The 15,247-nt window shown below is 37.5% G+C and overlaps 1 protein-coding gene across 2 annotated transcripts; it reads right to left on the bottom strand.

Moving 5' to 3' along the window:
* Positions 1 to 1,124: 1,124 nt before the first annotated feature.
* On the bottom strand, positions 1,125 to 10,435 carry TLR6 (toll like receptor 6). Of its 2 annotated transcripts, XM_040624979.1 has the most exons (3): positions 10,315 to 10,435; positions 4,246 to 4,388; positions 1,125 to 4,062 (listed from the first exon to the last, which is right to left on the bottom strand). In XM_040624979.1, exon 3 carries the CDS (start codon positions 3,991 to 3,993, stop codon positions 1,609 to 1,611), a length of 2,385 nt encoding a protein of 794 aa, XP_040480913.1. In that variant the 5' UTR covers positions 3,994 to 4,062; positions 4,246 to 4,388; positions 10,315 to 10,435; the 3' UTR covers positions 1,125 to 1,608. The 2 variants fall into 2 exon arrangements, with proteins under 2 accessions (XP_040480913.1, XP_040480914.1); XM_040624980.1 differs by lacking the exon at positions 4,246 to 4,388 and having other exon boundaries at positions 10,315 to 10,432.
* Between the last annotated feature and the right edge of the window lie 4,812 nt (positions 10,436 to 15,247).

The following is a 15,247-nucleotide window of genomic DNA, read 5'->3' as shown; positions in this document are numbered from 1 at the left end:
TGGATCCTCCAGTTTGTATCTCCTATCCAGGAGAAGGGTAAAAGGGTCAAAGGAATCCATACTCATTTTCTTAGAGATATGACCCAGTTTCCAGATACATCCCACAACCAGATTTCAGTCACATGTCCACATCAAGCTGCAAGGGAGGCTGGGAATTGTACTCTCTATCTGGATTGTCAGTGCCCTGAAAAAACTCACACATTAATTAAATAAAGGGTGAGGGGATATTGGTGACAACTAACAATCTCTCTCACAACATTTTTTAATTTATCTGCATAGTCATCTGTTAGGGGCTGAATTGTGTCCCCTCCAAAATTCACATGTTGAAGCCCTCACCCCCAGTACCTTAGAATGTGACTCTGTTCAGAGATAGGGAAGATATTTGAAGAGGTAATTAAGGTTAAATGAGGTCATAAGGGTAGGACCCTAATCCAATATGACTGGTGTCCTTATTATAAGAGGAAGAGACATCAGGGATGTGTGCATACAGTGGAAAGGCCATCTAAAGACACAGCAAGAAGGCAGCCATTTGCTAAAATTCTAAGACAACCAGAAAAGTCCTATTCAGTAACCAGTTATAAATAAATGTGGCTCTGAGTTTCCTTTGCAAGCAAATAAATCCACGCCTTTGCCCTCAACAGCCTGTGACGGTAGGCTATATAGTTGACCCTTGAACAATGTCGGGGTTAGTAGTGCTGACCCCTTGTACAGTCAAAAATCTGTGTATAACTTATAATACCTCCAAAACTTAATTAGTAAAAAATCTGTGTATAACTTTTAACACCCCCAAAACTTAATTACTAATGGCCTCCTGTTGACCAGAAGCCTCATCAATAACTTAAACAATTAACACATTTTATATATGTTATGGGTATCATATATTGTGTTCTCACAATAAAACTGGGGGGAAAAAAGAAAACATTAAGAAAATCACAAGGAAGAGAAAATATATTTACATAGTACCGCACTGTATAAAGTCCACGTACAAGTGGATCCATGCAGTTCAAACCCATGTTGCCCAGGGGTCAACTGTATTTCCCTTTATATATATAAATTATTGTCATGAGTCCCCACTGGTTAACTACATATTTGTGTGGCAGGGTAAAAAATAATATACTCCGATGTGAACAAAAAATCTTTATTTTTCACAACTGGTCTAATTTTTTTCCCAAGCTCCAAAGTTGAACAGGATGACAAAGCTCACCCAGAGGCCAGTGAGGCTCCGTAAGACACTCCAAGGGCCACTGTGTACACTTCTGAGGTTGACCCTTTTCTTGCTGCCATGAAATCCCAAAAATTCCTGTTCACACAGAATCCATTTGGAAAAGGAGAAGGGAGAGTACAGGTCCTTGAATGAGCTTTACTCAAGAGTGTTTCCATTTGAAACAGAATGGTTGAACCAGAAGGGACTGAGGTACCTGTAATAGGCAAGTTTGAGCACCACTTCAGCCTCCAGCCTTGCTCCCTAGCTTAGTTGAAACATAGTTTTCATTAATTCTTCCCCGAATGTGTAGAACTAATAGAGGCACCACCTAGACAGCAACTTAAAACCATCACGTTCACCAGAATCCAAATGAATGACGGTTTCGTAAATAGAATTTCCTGACTTTAAGTTTCTGCAACATTGTTTTCACCAGTTAGTGTTAACTTCATATTAAAAGCAGCTCTAATATTAGCCCAAAAAAGTCCATGTTTGTTCTTCTCCTTGGGCCATTCCAAGTAAGTCCGCTGTGTCATGAGAGCCCTCAGCTTGTGATACTTGCTGGGAATGCAGTTCTGTGGAATGGGTTCCAGCAAGATCAGGATTAAGTTATTAGATCCTTCATGAAATAGACTGTGGTGGGCAAAGTAGAGTTCATAATGGCACCACTCACTTTGGACGAAGTTGGGAGACAAAACAAAGATCGACTTATAACTTTTCTCAATGCAGTTTATGATATTTTCCACAATGCTTTTGCCAGGAACGAAGTTTCTCTCATGGAGACAAATCCTTATATCTTCTTTTTCTAGCCAAGGTACCAGTTCATTCTTCACCCAAGCAGAATCATGTTCACTGTATGAAATAAAAGCATGGAACTGGAGGGTTCTTTGGAGTTCTTCTAAGGGTGTGTTCCTTGCCCTGCGCCGGGTCTGGGTCCACTGATACATCATCCTGAGATACCACGGCAGATCAAAGTAGATACAGAGGGCAGTCACAATAACTGTCAACCCCAGCACAGTGACCCCAACGGTAACAAGCAGCAGAGTCGTGTTGCAGGATAACTGAGACACGTGGAAGTCCTTCAATGGGGTTCCCTTATAGTTTTCTGGATAGTCACATTTATAAGAATCAGGCCAACCTTCTACCACTTCACTTGATACTTGGCCTAGACTTTGGACAAATTCTCTGAGCTCACATGTACATTGGAATGGATTGTTCCCTGCTCTTATGGACTTAATCTTCTGGCAGCTCTGGAAGAAATCAGCTGATGGGTTGGAAATTGAGTTAGAGTCAATGATCAGTACAGAAAGGCTGCTAAAGGTACCACAGTCAGGAAGGTGGGCTAAAGAATTGGAAGCAACATTGAGTTCTTGCAAAGCTTCTAGTTTCATGATTGGTTTAGGAATTTTCCTTATTCTGTTATCGTGAAGATCAAGTACCTTGACCTTGGGAGGTAAACATCTGAAAACAGAGTCAGCAAGGATATTTGAAGACAAATTTAACACCACTATACTCCCAACCCAAGTGCAATCTCCATCATCTCTATCATATTCCAGAGAATTCCCACTAACATCCAGTATTTCCAAAGATGTCATATGCTTAGTCATGAGACCTACTTTGTGAAGGGATTTTAATTTATTCTTTCGTAAGATAAGTGTTTCCAATCTAACTAGTTGGGAACAATTTTGAAAAACACTATCTGTGAAACCATTCTGGGTAAAGTTCAAAAACTTAAATGCATTTGATGGCGGAGGACAAAGCATGTGTATAAAAGGTGTATCTGATATGGTTAACATCATAATGTTCATCTCAGAAAAAACTGTATACAACACTGTCTGTGAAAAAATAAAAACTTCATTTTTAACGTGTTCTATTTTCAATGCTTTCAGTGCTGTTTCAGAATAATGAAAATCTTCTTCATCAATACTTCCAACTATTGTTAAATTATAAATACTGAGATATTCTATAGGTTTGGGCCAAAGAAATTGAAAAATTCTAACCAGGCATTTCCAAGTTGTTTTAATATGTTTGAGAGTAAAATTCAATAAAGTTGGACCTCTAGTGAGTCCTGATAAAAATTTAGTTAAAACTTCACAGTTGTCATTATTCAGTATAATATTAGTCAGTTGTAAGCACCCTAAACTATTAACTGATATGTTCGCTTGGACAGAGAATAACTGATCTGGATGAAAAACAAGGTGAAGTGTTTTCGTATTCAGAATTTGAAGACTTTCTGTTTCTTTTGCGTAATAACCTTCTAAATCCAGAAGGATATAATTTAGATGCAGATGAGCAATTGGGAGCAGATCTAATTGTCGTAACTTTGTAGCACTTAATCCTAGGAAATGTAGTTGTGTCAAGTTGCCAAATTCCTTGCAGATGGGCAGGACATCAAAGTCATTGAAGGAGAGGTCTAAATGCTTGAGACTTGTGATAAGATGGCAGGATATATTCTGTAACTGATTGTAAGATAAATCCAAATATTCCAAATCCTGGTTGAACTTGAAAATGCTAAAATCAAGGTACCAGATTTTATTATGAGAAAGTCTCAAAACTTTTAGCCCTGAGAGGTAGCTCAAGTCAGAGATGTGAAGCTCGGATATGCTGTTCTGAGAAATATCTAAGATTTTGGTTTTTGGTGGCAGGTCTTTTGGGACATGAGTAAGCTTCATATTTGACATGTCTACTGCAAATTCACTTTCATCAGAGAACTGGATTATGGTTCCAACTATTAAGGTGACCGTGTACACAAAGTAAAAGCTCCCAGTGATAGATTCTTTGTCTTTGGTCATGATGTTGAGATGGCTATTCCCCAAAGCGTTGTTGCTGTTCCTCAGAGCATCTTGATATGTGTCCAAATTCTAGAAATATAATAAACATTAAGTTGTATAACTATTGGAGAATTGCTTTCAAACCTTCACTTTCGAAACACAAAATCTTAATGATCTTTTTCATTCACTATCAGAGTCATTTCTGCCCACGTAATTAAGTGTGATATTTTCCCAGTTACGCAGCTTGCTGGTGCCAGGGGAGGCAATACAGACCTTATTACCAAAGAATTATGGTTCTGTGTTTTATCCTGTCTGGGTACTCTCTGAGGGATCCACTCAGGGGCTCAGCTTTGTTTCACCCTCTTCAGAACTTTCTCAGGGCTGGAGCAGCCTCCTGGATACTGTTTACTGAAAATCTTTAAAAGCAAACATATTAGCCACAGGCACCTAGAACAAGGAATACCAAATGTGACAAACACCACACACACCAAAAAGCCAGGGAAGGAAGAGGCTGGGAAAATAGATACAGGGGAGAAAAAAGTCTTTGGAAAACTCCATGTATATCATGAAATCTAGAAAACTACGCATATGTCCAGGGCTGTGTGGAAGCTCAAAAGATCTAAGAAAATCCTAAATTTTCACCTCTGGCTGACCTTTGGCTCTGTGAAAGCAGAAAGTGAAAGCTAGGGCAGAGCTGTAAAGAGCCTGGATAAGCACTGAGAAAATGCCAGAAATCAAGAGCCAATCTACAAAGATCAGAAGTTTTGTTTTATTTTTTCTCTAGATGTTTAAGTAAAATCTCCACCAAGCACAAGCTAGCCACTAAGCTAATGGAGCAGAGAATTCAATGGCCACACATAACAAAAAATACAGTCCTTACACAATAGAGCAGTCACTAAGCAAACAACCAACCACACCCCACGACAAGCAGCAGCAACAAAACATGGGAGAGAGGAGAATCTGAGTTACCACATTGTAATATTTCCAGAGTTACCACATTACAACATTCAAAATGCCTACTTTAAACAATAGAAGGCATGCAAATAAATTAGAAAGTATTATCCATTTATAGGAGAAAAAAAGAAAAGAACAAAGTTAGAGAAGTGACACTACCCAACTTCAAGCTTTCCTATAAAGCTACAGTAAACAAGACAGTATGGTATTGGTGAAAGAATGGACAGAGAGATCAATGGACCAGAATGAAGAAGTCAGAAATAGGCCTACACAAATATAGCCAACTGGTCTTTGACAAAGAAGCAAAGGCAATTCAGTAAAGAAAAGATAGTCTTTCCAACAAATGGTGCTAGAACTATAAGACAGCCACATGCAACAACAACAACAACAACAACAAAACAAAAACAAACAATCAAAAAAAAAGGAGGGGAGGGTCTAATACAGACCTTACACCTTTTACAAAAATAACCCCCAAATGGATCATAAACCTAAATGTAAACTGTAAAACTAGAAAACTTCTAGGGGATAATATAGGAAAAAAATCTAGGTGATCTTCAGTTTGGAGGTGACTTTTTAGATACAACATCAAAAGCACAATCCATGAAAGAAAACATTGTTAAGTTGGACTTCACTAAAATTAAAATCTTCTACTTTGCAAAAGACACCATTAAGACAATGAAAAGACAAGCCCCTGTCTGGAAGAAAATATTTACACAACATATACCTGATAACAAACTTGTGTTTTACACACACACACACACACACACACACACACAATGAACTCTTAAATTCAGCAATAAGAAAATAACAATTTAAAAATGGACAAAAGATCTGAGCAGTGACCTCACCAAATAACAAATTAGTATATGAAAAGATACTCAATATCATATGTCATCAGAGAATTGTAAATTAAAATAATGAAATACCATTACATTCCCATTTGGGTGGCCAAAATCCTGAAACAACACCAAATATTGGTGAGGCTATGGAGCAACAGGGACATTCATTCATTGTTGGTGGAAATTCAAAATGGTACGGACACTTTGGAAGATAGTCTGCCAGTTTCTTACAAAGATAAATATACTCTGACCATATGATCCATCAATCACACTCCTGGGTATTTACCCAAATGAACTGAAAATCTAGTTCACTGAAAAAGTTTGCATGTAGATGTTTTAGCAGCTTTATTCACAGCTACCAAAAACTGAAAGCAACAAGATGTCCTTCAGTAGGTAGAAAGATAAACAAACTGTGGTACAGCCATACAATGGAACATTATTCAGTGCTGAAAATAAATGAGTGATCAAACCACAAAAAGTCATGGAGGAACCAAATGCATGTTTCTAAGTAAAAGAAACAAATCTGAAAAGGCTACATGCTGTATAATTCCAACTTTATGGTATTCATAAAAAGGCAGAACCAAAGAGAAAATAAAAAGATCAATGGTTGCTAGTGTTTGGGAGAAGAGAGGGATGAATAACCAGGGCACAGAGGATTTTTAGGACAGTGACACTGTTCCATATGATATTGTAATGGTGGATACAGGACCTTCTGCATTTGTCAAAGCCCAAAGAACTATACAACACAAAGACTGAATCCAAATGTAAATTATGGACCTTAGTTAACAATAATATATCAATTATATAATGTACCACACTAATGCAAAATGTTGTAATAGGAAAAGCTGTACACAGTGAAGAAGGGGTATATGGGAACTCCTGGACTATTTGCTCAATGTTTCTATAAAACTGAAACTTCTTTAAAAAAATAGAGTCCATTAATTTAAAAAGAGGAGAAGTATATAGAAATGCAACAAATTTCTACATATTAATTTTGTATCCTGCAATTTCACTGAGTTCACTTAACAATTCTAGTAGTTTTTTGATGGATTCTTTAGGGTTTTCTACATACAGTATCATGTCATCTGCAAATAATAAAAATGTACTTCTTTGCCAATTTGGACGCCTTTTATTTCTTTTTCTTGTCTGATTGCTGTGACTAGGACTTCTGGTACCATGTTGAATAAGGGTGGTGAGAATGGACATCCTTATCTTGTTCCTGATCTTGGAGGAAAAGCTCTCAGTTTTTCACCATTGAGTATGATGTTAGCTATGGGTTTTTCATATAAGGACATGTTCTCTATAAACCTGTTTTGATTTGAGAGTTTTTATCATGAATGGATGTTATACTTTGTCAAATGCTTTTTCTGCATCTATGGAGAAGATCATATGGTTTTATCCTTTCTTTTGTTGTATGTATCACACTGATTGCTTTGCAAATACTGAACCACGCTTACATTCCCGGAATAAATCGTACTTGATAGTGGTGAGTGCTTTTTTTTTTTTTTTTTTTACTGTATTATTGGATTCATTTTGCTTGTATTTTGATGAGCATTTTTGCATCTATGTTCATCAGAGATATTGGCTTGTATTTCTTTTTTTGTAGTGTCTTTATCTGGTTTTCGTTTCAGAGTAATGCTGGCCTCTTAGAATGAATTTGGAAGCTTTTCATCCCTTTCTGTGGCGTGTGGTGTTGTTTTTTTGGGTTTTTTGTTGTTGTTGTTGTTGTTGTTTTTGTTTTTTTTTAAGAATAGTTTGAGAAGACCAGCTATTAACTCTTCTTTAAAGTTTGGTAGAATTTGTGAACCCAGCTGCTCCTGGACTTTTTGTTCTTTGGGAGTTTTTTGAATAGTGATCTAATTTTATTAATAGTAATCAGTCTGTTCAAATTTTCTATTTCTTCCTGATTCAGTTTTGGAAGGTTACAAATGGATTTTATCCATTTCTTCTGTTGTCCAATTTGAAATTAAGAGAAACAATCCCATTTACAATTGCATCAAAAATAATAAAATACCTAGGAATAAACTTAACCAAGGAGGTGAAAGGTCTGTACTCCCAAAACTGTAAAACACTGATGAATGAAATTGAAGATGACACAAACAAATTAAAAAATATTCCATGCTCATGGATTGGAAGAATCAATATTATCAAAATGTCCATGCTACCCAAGGCAATCTACAGATTTTAATGCAATCTCTGTCAATATACCAACCTCATTTTTTACAGATACTAAAATTTGTATGGAACAACAAAAGGCCCTGACTAGCCAAAGCAATCTTGAGAAAGAAGAACAAAGCAAAGGTATCACAGCCTCAGATTTCAAGATATACTACAAAGCTGTAGTAATTAAAAAAACTATACTTGCACAAAAATAGACACATAGATCAACAGAACAGAACAGAGAGCCCAGAAGTAAACCCACTTTTATATGGTCCATTCATCTACAATAAAGGAGGTAAGACTATACAATGGGGAAAAGACAGTCTCTTCAAAAAATGGTGTTGGGAAAACTGGACCATACACAAAAATAAAATCAAAATGGATTTTTAAAAATAGGGAAAAAAGGAGAAGAAGAAATTAATAGAAATGGTTTCTGAAGAATCACAGGCATTGATTTTCTAGACAAAGGTTTTAAATCAACTGTCTTAAAAGTTAATGACATAACTATGGCCTCTTTTCATTGGACTTAGAAGATACTATATTTTCTTTTACAAGGCAGTCCTTTATCCCTCCAAAATGTTGTAGCACTCAGTTTGGTAATCTAAAATTGTACACAAGGGCAATCAAGGAGCTATTTCCAGAAATTACAAGACGTTCTCAAGAGTCTACACCAGTATTTAATTTGGCACTAAACTCAGCCATCTGCTGTAACCAGTGACTTCTCATGGGTGAAGGGTTAATAAAACCCATTTATCTCTTTCTCTAGTGACTAATCTTACCTAGGATTAACTTTCTAGCTCTTTTCTGAAAACCTAACACATGTAGAATGTCCCTTGTTACCAGAAAACATTACTTTTTGGTAACAATGACTCTTGAATGGTAAATAGCATCCATATTAAAAGGACTGTGTGTGAACTCTATGTGCAAAGTAAGAAGCCTGTGCTGTATTTCCTCTCCTATATCTTTCCAAGAAAAGTGGACCAGGTGTGGCCTATGAGGGCTTGTGAGTCTGAATGATTAGATGAGCATGAGATAAGCTCCTGGTGGTCATTGTGAAGCCATAGCATGCAGTTGGCCAGACTTTGAGATCCTCAACTCAGTTTGGGCAAGGCAACATGAGATAAAAGGAATGGGGGACACCTGGGTGGCTCAGTGGGCTGAGCATCCAGCTCTTGATTTTGGCTCAGGTCATGATCTCAGTGTCGTGAGATCGAGTCCCACATTGGGCTCCATGCTCAGGGAGTCTACTTGAGGATTCTCTCTCCCTCTCCCACTGTCCCTCCCCCTGCTCATGCTCACATGCTCTGTCTCTCAAGTAAAATCAAATAAGTCTTTTAAAAAAAAGGAATGGGGAGGGAAGTGGGTGACAGGGTGGAAGGTCCATCCACCTGTGGCTTGATGCCTAAATCTCTGTGGTACATGACAGGATAGATCGTTCTGTGAGGTTGAAGATTGGAACAGAGCCAAGTTTGTGTCATAAGGAAGAACCACCTACTCCCTCCACCTCCATGAATTGGACCTCACCAAAACCAGTTGTAGCTGGGCTGGCAGAGATGATACCACTGTTCATGGAGCTATTTGAGAAGATATGATTAATACACACCAAACTAGACATTTTTGACTGGCTGAGGGGTAGAAGCAGGCACAGCAGCCCATGGACCCCATGTTTGTGACTGAGACAAAGCAGTGGGACTATAACTGTGCAAAAGATCAAGCAAGAAGCTAGTCCCAGAAACTAAGACATACATTCATGAGTCTATACCATTCCAGCTTTGATCTGTATGCAAAAGCATTTATGAGCCCCTGCAGGGAACAAAAGCTAGCAGGACAGACAGGGCTCCACAGCTGCCCCCTTCCCATGCAGCATCCTAAAAGCAGCAGTGGCAGCTGTGCTGGCCACAGGGCAGCATCCTCCACCTACAAAGAGTGCCCACAACCACACCTGCCTGGAAGCACCTACAGGTAGACGTTAGAGGTGCTCTCACAGACCGGGAAGAGGCAGATGAGATAACATAGACTCCATCCTTTGTGGGCACAGGAAATTTTTTTTTTTTGTCATAGGATCTCATTCTTTGACATAATTCCCATAAAAATGGATATGTGTTTTTCCAATTCACACTAGATCAAAAGCCACAAATTGAGAGAGACAGAAATGGGCATTTGATAATCTGAAAACATCGAGTTCCTACAGTTGACATGCTGATAAAACAGGAAAAGACAGTGAAATATTAAAAAGTACACTGAAGAAGTCAGAAGGCATGTCTATTAGAAGCTGCTGTATGTGTGGGATAACAGTTTTCCCCAGAGCCCAGAAAGTCTCACCGTACTACAACAGATTACAGGTGTTGATGTTCATGACACTGATGCTGAGTGAATGAGAAAAGATTACCTGTCTGAAGGGTGGAGGCAGGTGCACGAATCCACAGATGCCATACTTGAGACTGGTACAAACGGTTGGAATGTGAGGTCCGCTCTACCCTATTCAAGAGCTGATCTGCACACGTAAACATCTAGAAGCTCCCAGGAGACAAGAACAGACAACATTTCTTAAGTAGGGCCTTGCATAGCAGGAACAATTGAAAGCAGATGTTGACTACTTATTGTTCATCACCTGAAGGTATATTGGAAATAGTAAAACAGTTAAGAGATAAGTAGGGTTTCTATTAACCATTCTTCAGAAGAGTAAAACTCTTCTGGGCTGGAGAATTTCATTACAAAATGGCATATGGTTAAAAGTCTCTAGGGGTGCCTGGGTGGTCCAGTCGGTTAAGTGTCCAACTCTTGGTTTCGACTCAGGTCATGATCTCAGGGTCATAAGATCAACCCCATCTCAGCTCTGCACTCTGCATGGAGTCTGCTTGAGATTCTTTCCCCCTACTTCTCTGCTCCCCACCCCCTACCCCCCCACTCTCTCTCTCTCTCTCTCTCTCTCTCTCATAAATAAATAAATAAATAACAAAATTTTTAAAAGTCCCTCACTGCTTCTCTTCTAGAGCCTCTTCCAGTTGCCACCAAAATACCCATGAAAACATAGAAACTTTTAAAAACCCATCCTGCCACCAAAAACAAAGAAGGATAGAAAATTAGTGGTGGGATTGAAAAGCATCTACATCCATGAAAAGGGATCAGGAGCCATATTAAGGGAAATCCATCCTACTCAAGTTTTGTCTCAGGAAAAGAGTCCTTCACAAAGGGTGGGAAGGAATTTTCTCTCCCTCTGTTTGCATATCTCTGTTTGCAGATGTATGATCTTATATGTGGAGAGTCTGAATGACTTCATGAAAAAACTGTTAGAACTATTAAGTTCAGTAAGGTTGCAGGATACAAAACCAACATACAAACAGTTACATGTCTATGTATTAACAACAAACTATCTGAAAAAGAAATGAAAAAAAAAAAAATCCCACTACAAATGCATCAAAAAGACTAAAATACCTGGGAATAATTTTAACCAAGGAGGTGAAAGACCTGTATACTGAAAACTATAAGACATTGATGAAAGAAGTTGAAGAACACACAAATAAATAGAAAGATATCCTGTATTCATGAATCAGAAGAATTATACTGTTAGAATGTTCACATTACCCAAAGCCATCTATAGATTCAGTGCAATCTCTGTTAAAATTCCAAGGGCTTTTTTCACAGAAGTGGAAAAGAGAATTATAAAATTCATATGAAATTACGAAAGACTCCAACTGTCAAAGCAATCCTAAGGCAGAACTGTGTTAGAGGCATCACACTTCCTGATTTCAAACTATACTACAAAGCTGTAATAATCAAAACAGTATGGTATTGGCATAAAAACAGACATGTAGACCAGTGGAACAGAATCAAGAGCCCAGAAATAAATCCATGCATATACAGTCAACTAACATTTGACAAGGGAGTCAAAAATACTTGATAAGGAAAATGTATTATCTTCAGTGAATGGTGTTGGGAAAACTGGATATGCACATGTAAAAGAACTGGACCCCTATCTTACCCCACTTACAAAAAAACTTACTCCAAATGATTAAAAATTTAACTATAAGACCTGAAATCATAAAGTTCCTGAAGAATATATAGGGGGAAAGCTCCCTGACATCGGTCTTGGCAATAATTTTTTGGATCTGACACGAAAAACATAGGCAACAAAAATAAAAATAAACAAATGAAGCTACATCAAACTAAAAAGCATCTGTACAACAAAAGAAAAAAGCAGCAAAATGCAAACTCAACCTACAAAATTGAAGAAAATATTTATAAATCATATTATCTGATAAGGGATTAAGATCCAAAATATATAAGGAACTCAGACAATTCAATAGGGAATAATAATAACAATATATTTTTAAAAATAATTTGATTTAAAAATGGACAGAAGACCTGAATAGACATTTTTCCAAGGAAGACATACAAATATCCAACTAGTACATCAGAAGATGCTCAACATCACTGATCATCAGGGAAATGCAAATCAAAACCACAATGAGCTATCAGCTCACACTTGTTAGAATGGATATCAAAAAGACAAAAGATAACCTGTGTTGACAAGGATGTAGAGAAAAGGAAACCCTTGTGCACCATTGGTGGGAAGGTAAATTGGTACAGCCATCGTGGAAAACAGTAGTTTCCTCAAAATATTAAAAATAGAATTAGCACATGATCCAGCAATCCCACTTCTGGGCATATATCCAAAGGCAATGAAATCACGGTCTTAAAAAATCATGCATCACCATATTCGTTGCAGCATTATTCACAATAGCCAAGACATGGAAACAACATAGGTGTCCAATGACAGATGAATAGGTAAAGAAAATGTGAGATAGATAGATAGATAGATAAATAGATAGATATAATGGGATATTATTTAGGCATAAAAAGAAGGAAAGCCTGCCATTTGTGACAACATGGATGGAAGTTGAGGGCATTATGCTAAGTGAAATAAAGTCAGACTAAGAAAAAAAAACCCTGTATGATCTCACTTATATGAGAATCTAAAAAAGCCAAACTGATAGAAACAGAGAGTAGAAAGGGGGTTGCCAAGGGCTTAGAGACAGAGAAAATGAGATGTCGGTCAAAGGGTACAAACTTCCAGATAAAAGATGAATGGGTTCTGGGGATCTAATGTGCAGCCTGATGCCTATAATTAACAGTAGTGTATTATATACTTAAGAGTTGCTAAGAGAGCAGATTCTCACAATCAAAAATAAAAGGTCACTATGTGAGGTGACAGATGTGTTAACTAACCTTTTTGTGGTAACCATTTTGCCATATATATATAAAATTATCACGTTGTAGATCTTAAATTTACACAGTGTTATATGTTTATTATATCTCAATAAATCTAGGGGGATAAAAGAACTTAACAAGAGGTAGGGAGGGACTTGAAGGTGAGTGCATATTGTATTCTGAGATGTGTAAGCCATACAACAATACTTGTAAAAGGGCAAAGCTAAGAACACTAGGGGGCTGTATTCATCAGGAATTGCAGTTTGTATATGTAATACTCCATTAGGTCAAAGTATCAGAGAATTGGGCAGTGAGGATAAGAGAGGCTACTACTTCATACTGGTACAGTATGGTATATACTGGTACAAACAGCTCACAATGAAAATATAGAGATAAAGACACACTGAATAACTGCATCAAAATTTACAAAGTAAAAATGCTCAAAACGTAAGGAGATATTGATAGTGAAGACATGTAGTGCATTTCTCTGGGTCACATTAGATCGAGCAGCATAAGATAAGCATATGAGGATCTAAATAAAATAATAAAGGATTTAATAGTCTTTGAACCTATAAAAAAAAAGAATATTGTGTATCTAAGTCCCCAGGTTTCATGGAGCATTTGGTAATATTGATTATTCAGTCAAATACATTTTTAAATAAATATCCCAAAGCAGAAATTTGTAAAGTCATTTTTCAGACTACAAAATGAACTTTTTAAACCACTTTTTAAAATGTTCTAAACATTTTCTGGATCAAGAAAATCACGTTTTCAGTGACAAACATTAAAAACTATGAGAGTCAATAATGTGGTGTGCACATACTCTAGATGCCTCCTCTTGCCCTAAATCCCCTAAATGATAGGGAAAAAAATACACACACACACACACACACACACACACACACACACACACTTAAAGTCAGGAAGAGAAGTCTTTAGGGGAACTGAAACCAAGAGAAGTCTCTGTAAATCACAAGCAGATTGGACTGCAATAGAGTACTAGCTTCTGAAAGATGTCTACCTCCTAATCTCAGAACTTGTGAATATGCTATTACATGGAAAAAGGGAATTCAAGTTGAAGATGGAATTAAATTTGCTAATTCACAGACCTTAAAATAAGAGGGTTATCCTGGATTATTCAAGTAGAACCAATGTCATTACAAGGGTCCTTAAAAACAGAAGAGGGAGGCAGAAGGGGGGAGGTCAGAGTGATGTGATGTGATGTGATGTGATGTGATGTGATGTAAAAAGGACTTGAGTTGCCATGAGGTAGGGGCCATGAGCCAAGAAATGCAGGTAGCCTTCAGAAACTCAAAAAGACAAGTAAATGGATTCTCCCCTAGAGCCTCCAGAAGGAATGCAGCCTTGCCAACACCTTTATATAAGCCCAACAAGACCTATGGTGGAGTACTAACTAACTTACATAACTGTGAGATAATAGATATGTTTTTTGGGGTTTTTTTTTTGTTTTTTAAAGATTTTATTTATTTATTCGACAGAGATAGAGACAGCCAGCGAGAGAGGGAACACAAGCAGAGGGAGTGGGAGAGGAAGAAGCAGGCTCATAGCGGAAGAGCCTGATGTGGGGCTCGATCCCATAACGCCAGGATCACGCCCTGAGCCGAAGGCAGACGCTTAACCGCTGTGCCAGCCAGGCGCCCCAATAGATATGTTTTTTAAGCCACTGAGTTCGTGGTAATTTGTCATAGCAGCAATATAAAATTCATATAGACAGTTTCATAGCAGCAATATAAAATTCATACAGACAGTTTCATCCACCCTTCTGACAAATAGGCTGTGAAAACAGATCAATAAGCAGTTTGACATGGAGTTTCAACCATAATTTGGGTTGCACAATCAAAAAGTATGACACTTACAAAACAAACACCACGATAGAAGGGAACCAAACTGAAGATATAAGAGAAGTTAACGCCCAAGGAAACAGAGATAAAAGAGCAGAATAGCCATTGATAATAGATAGATATCCTCAGAGAGAGATAAGAATTCTAAAAAAGAATGGAATAGGATCATGGAAATTAAAAACGTAATAACTGAAATGGAAAACTCATTGTATGAGTTGAATTGCAGAGTGGCAAATGCTGATGTGAGAA

The sequence above is a fragment of the Ursus maritimus genome, unplaced genomic scaffold (genome assembly GCF_017311325.1).
Source record: "Ursus maritimus isolate PB19 unplaced genomic scaffold, ASM1731132v1 scaffold_8, whole genome shotgun sequence".
In the NCBI taxonomy this organism is placed as follows: Eukaryota; Metazoa; Chordata; class Mammalia; order Carnivora; family Ursidae; genus Ursus; species Ursus maritimus.
This window is presented reverse-complemented; position numbering and strand designations above follow the sequence as displayed.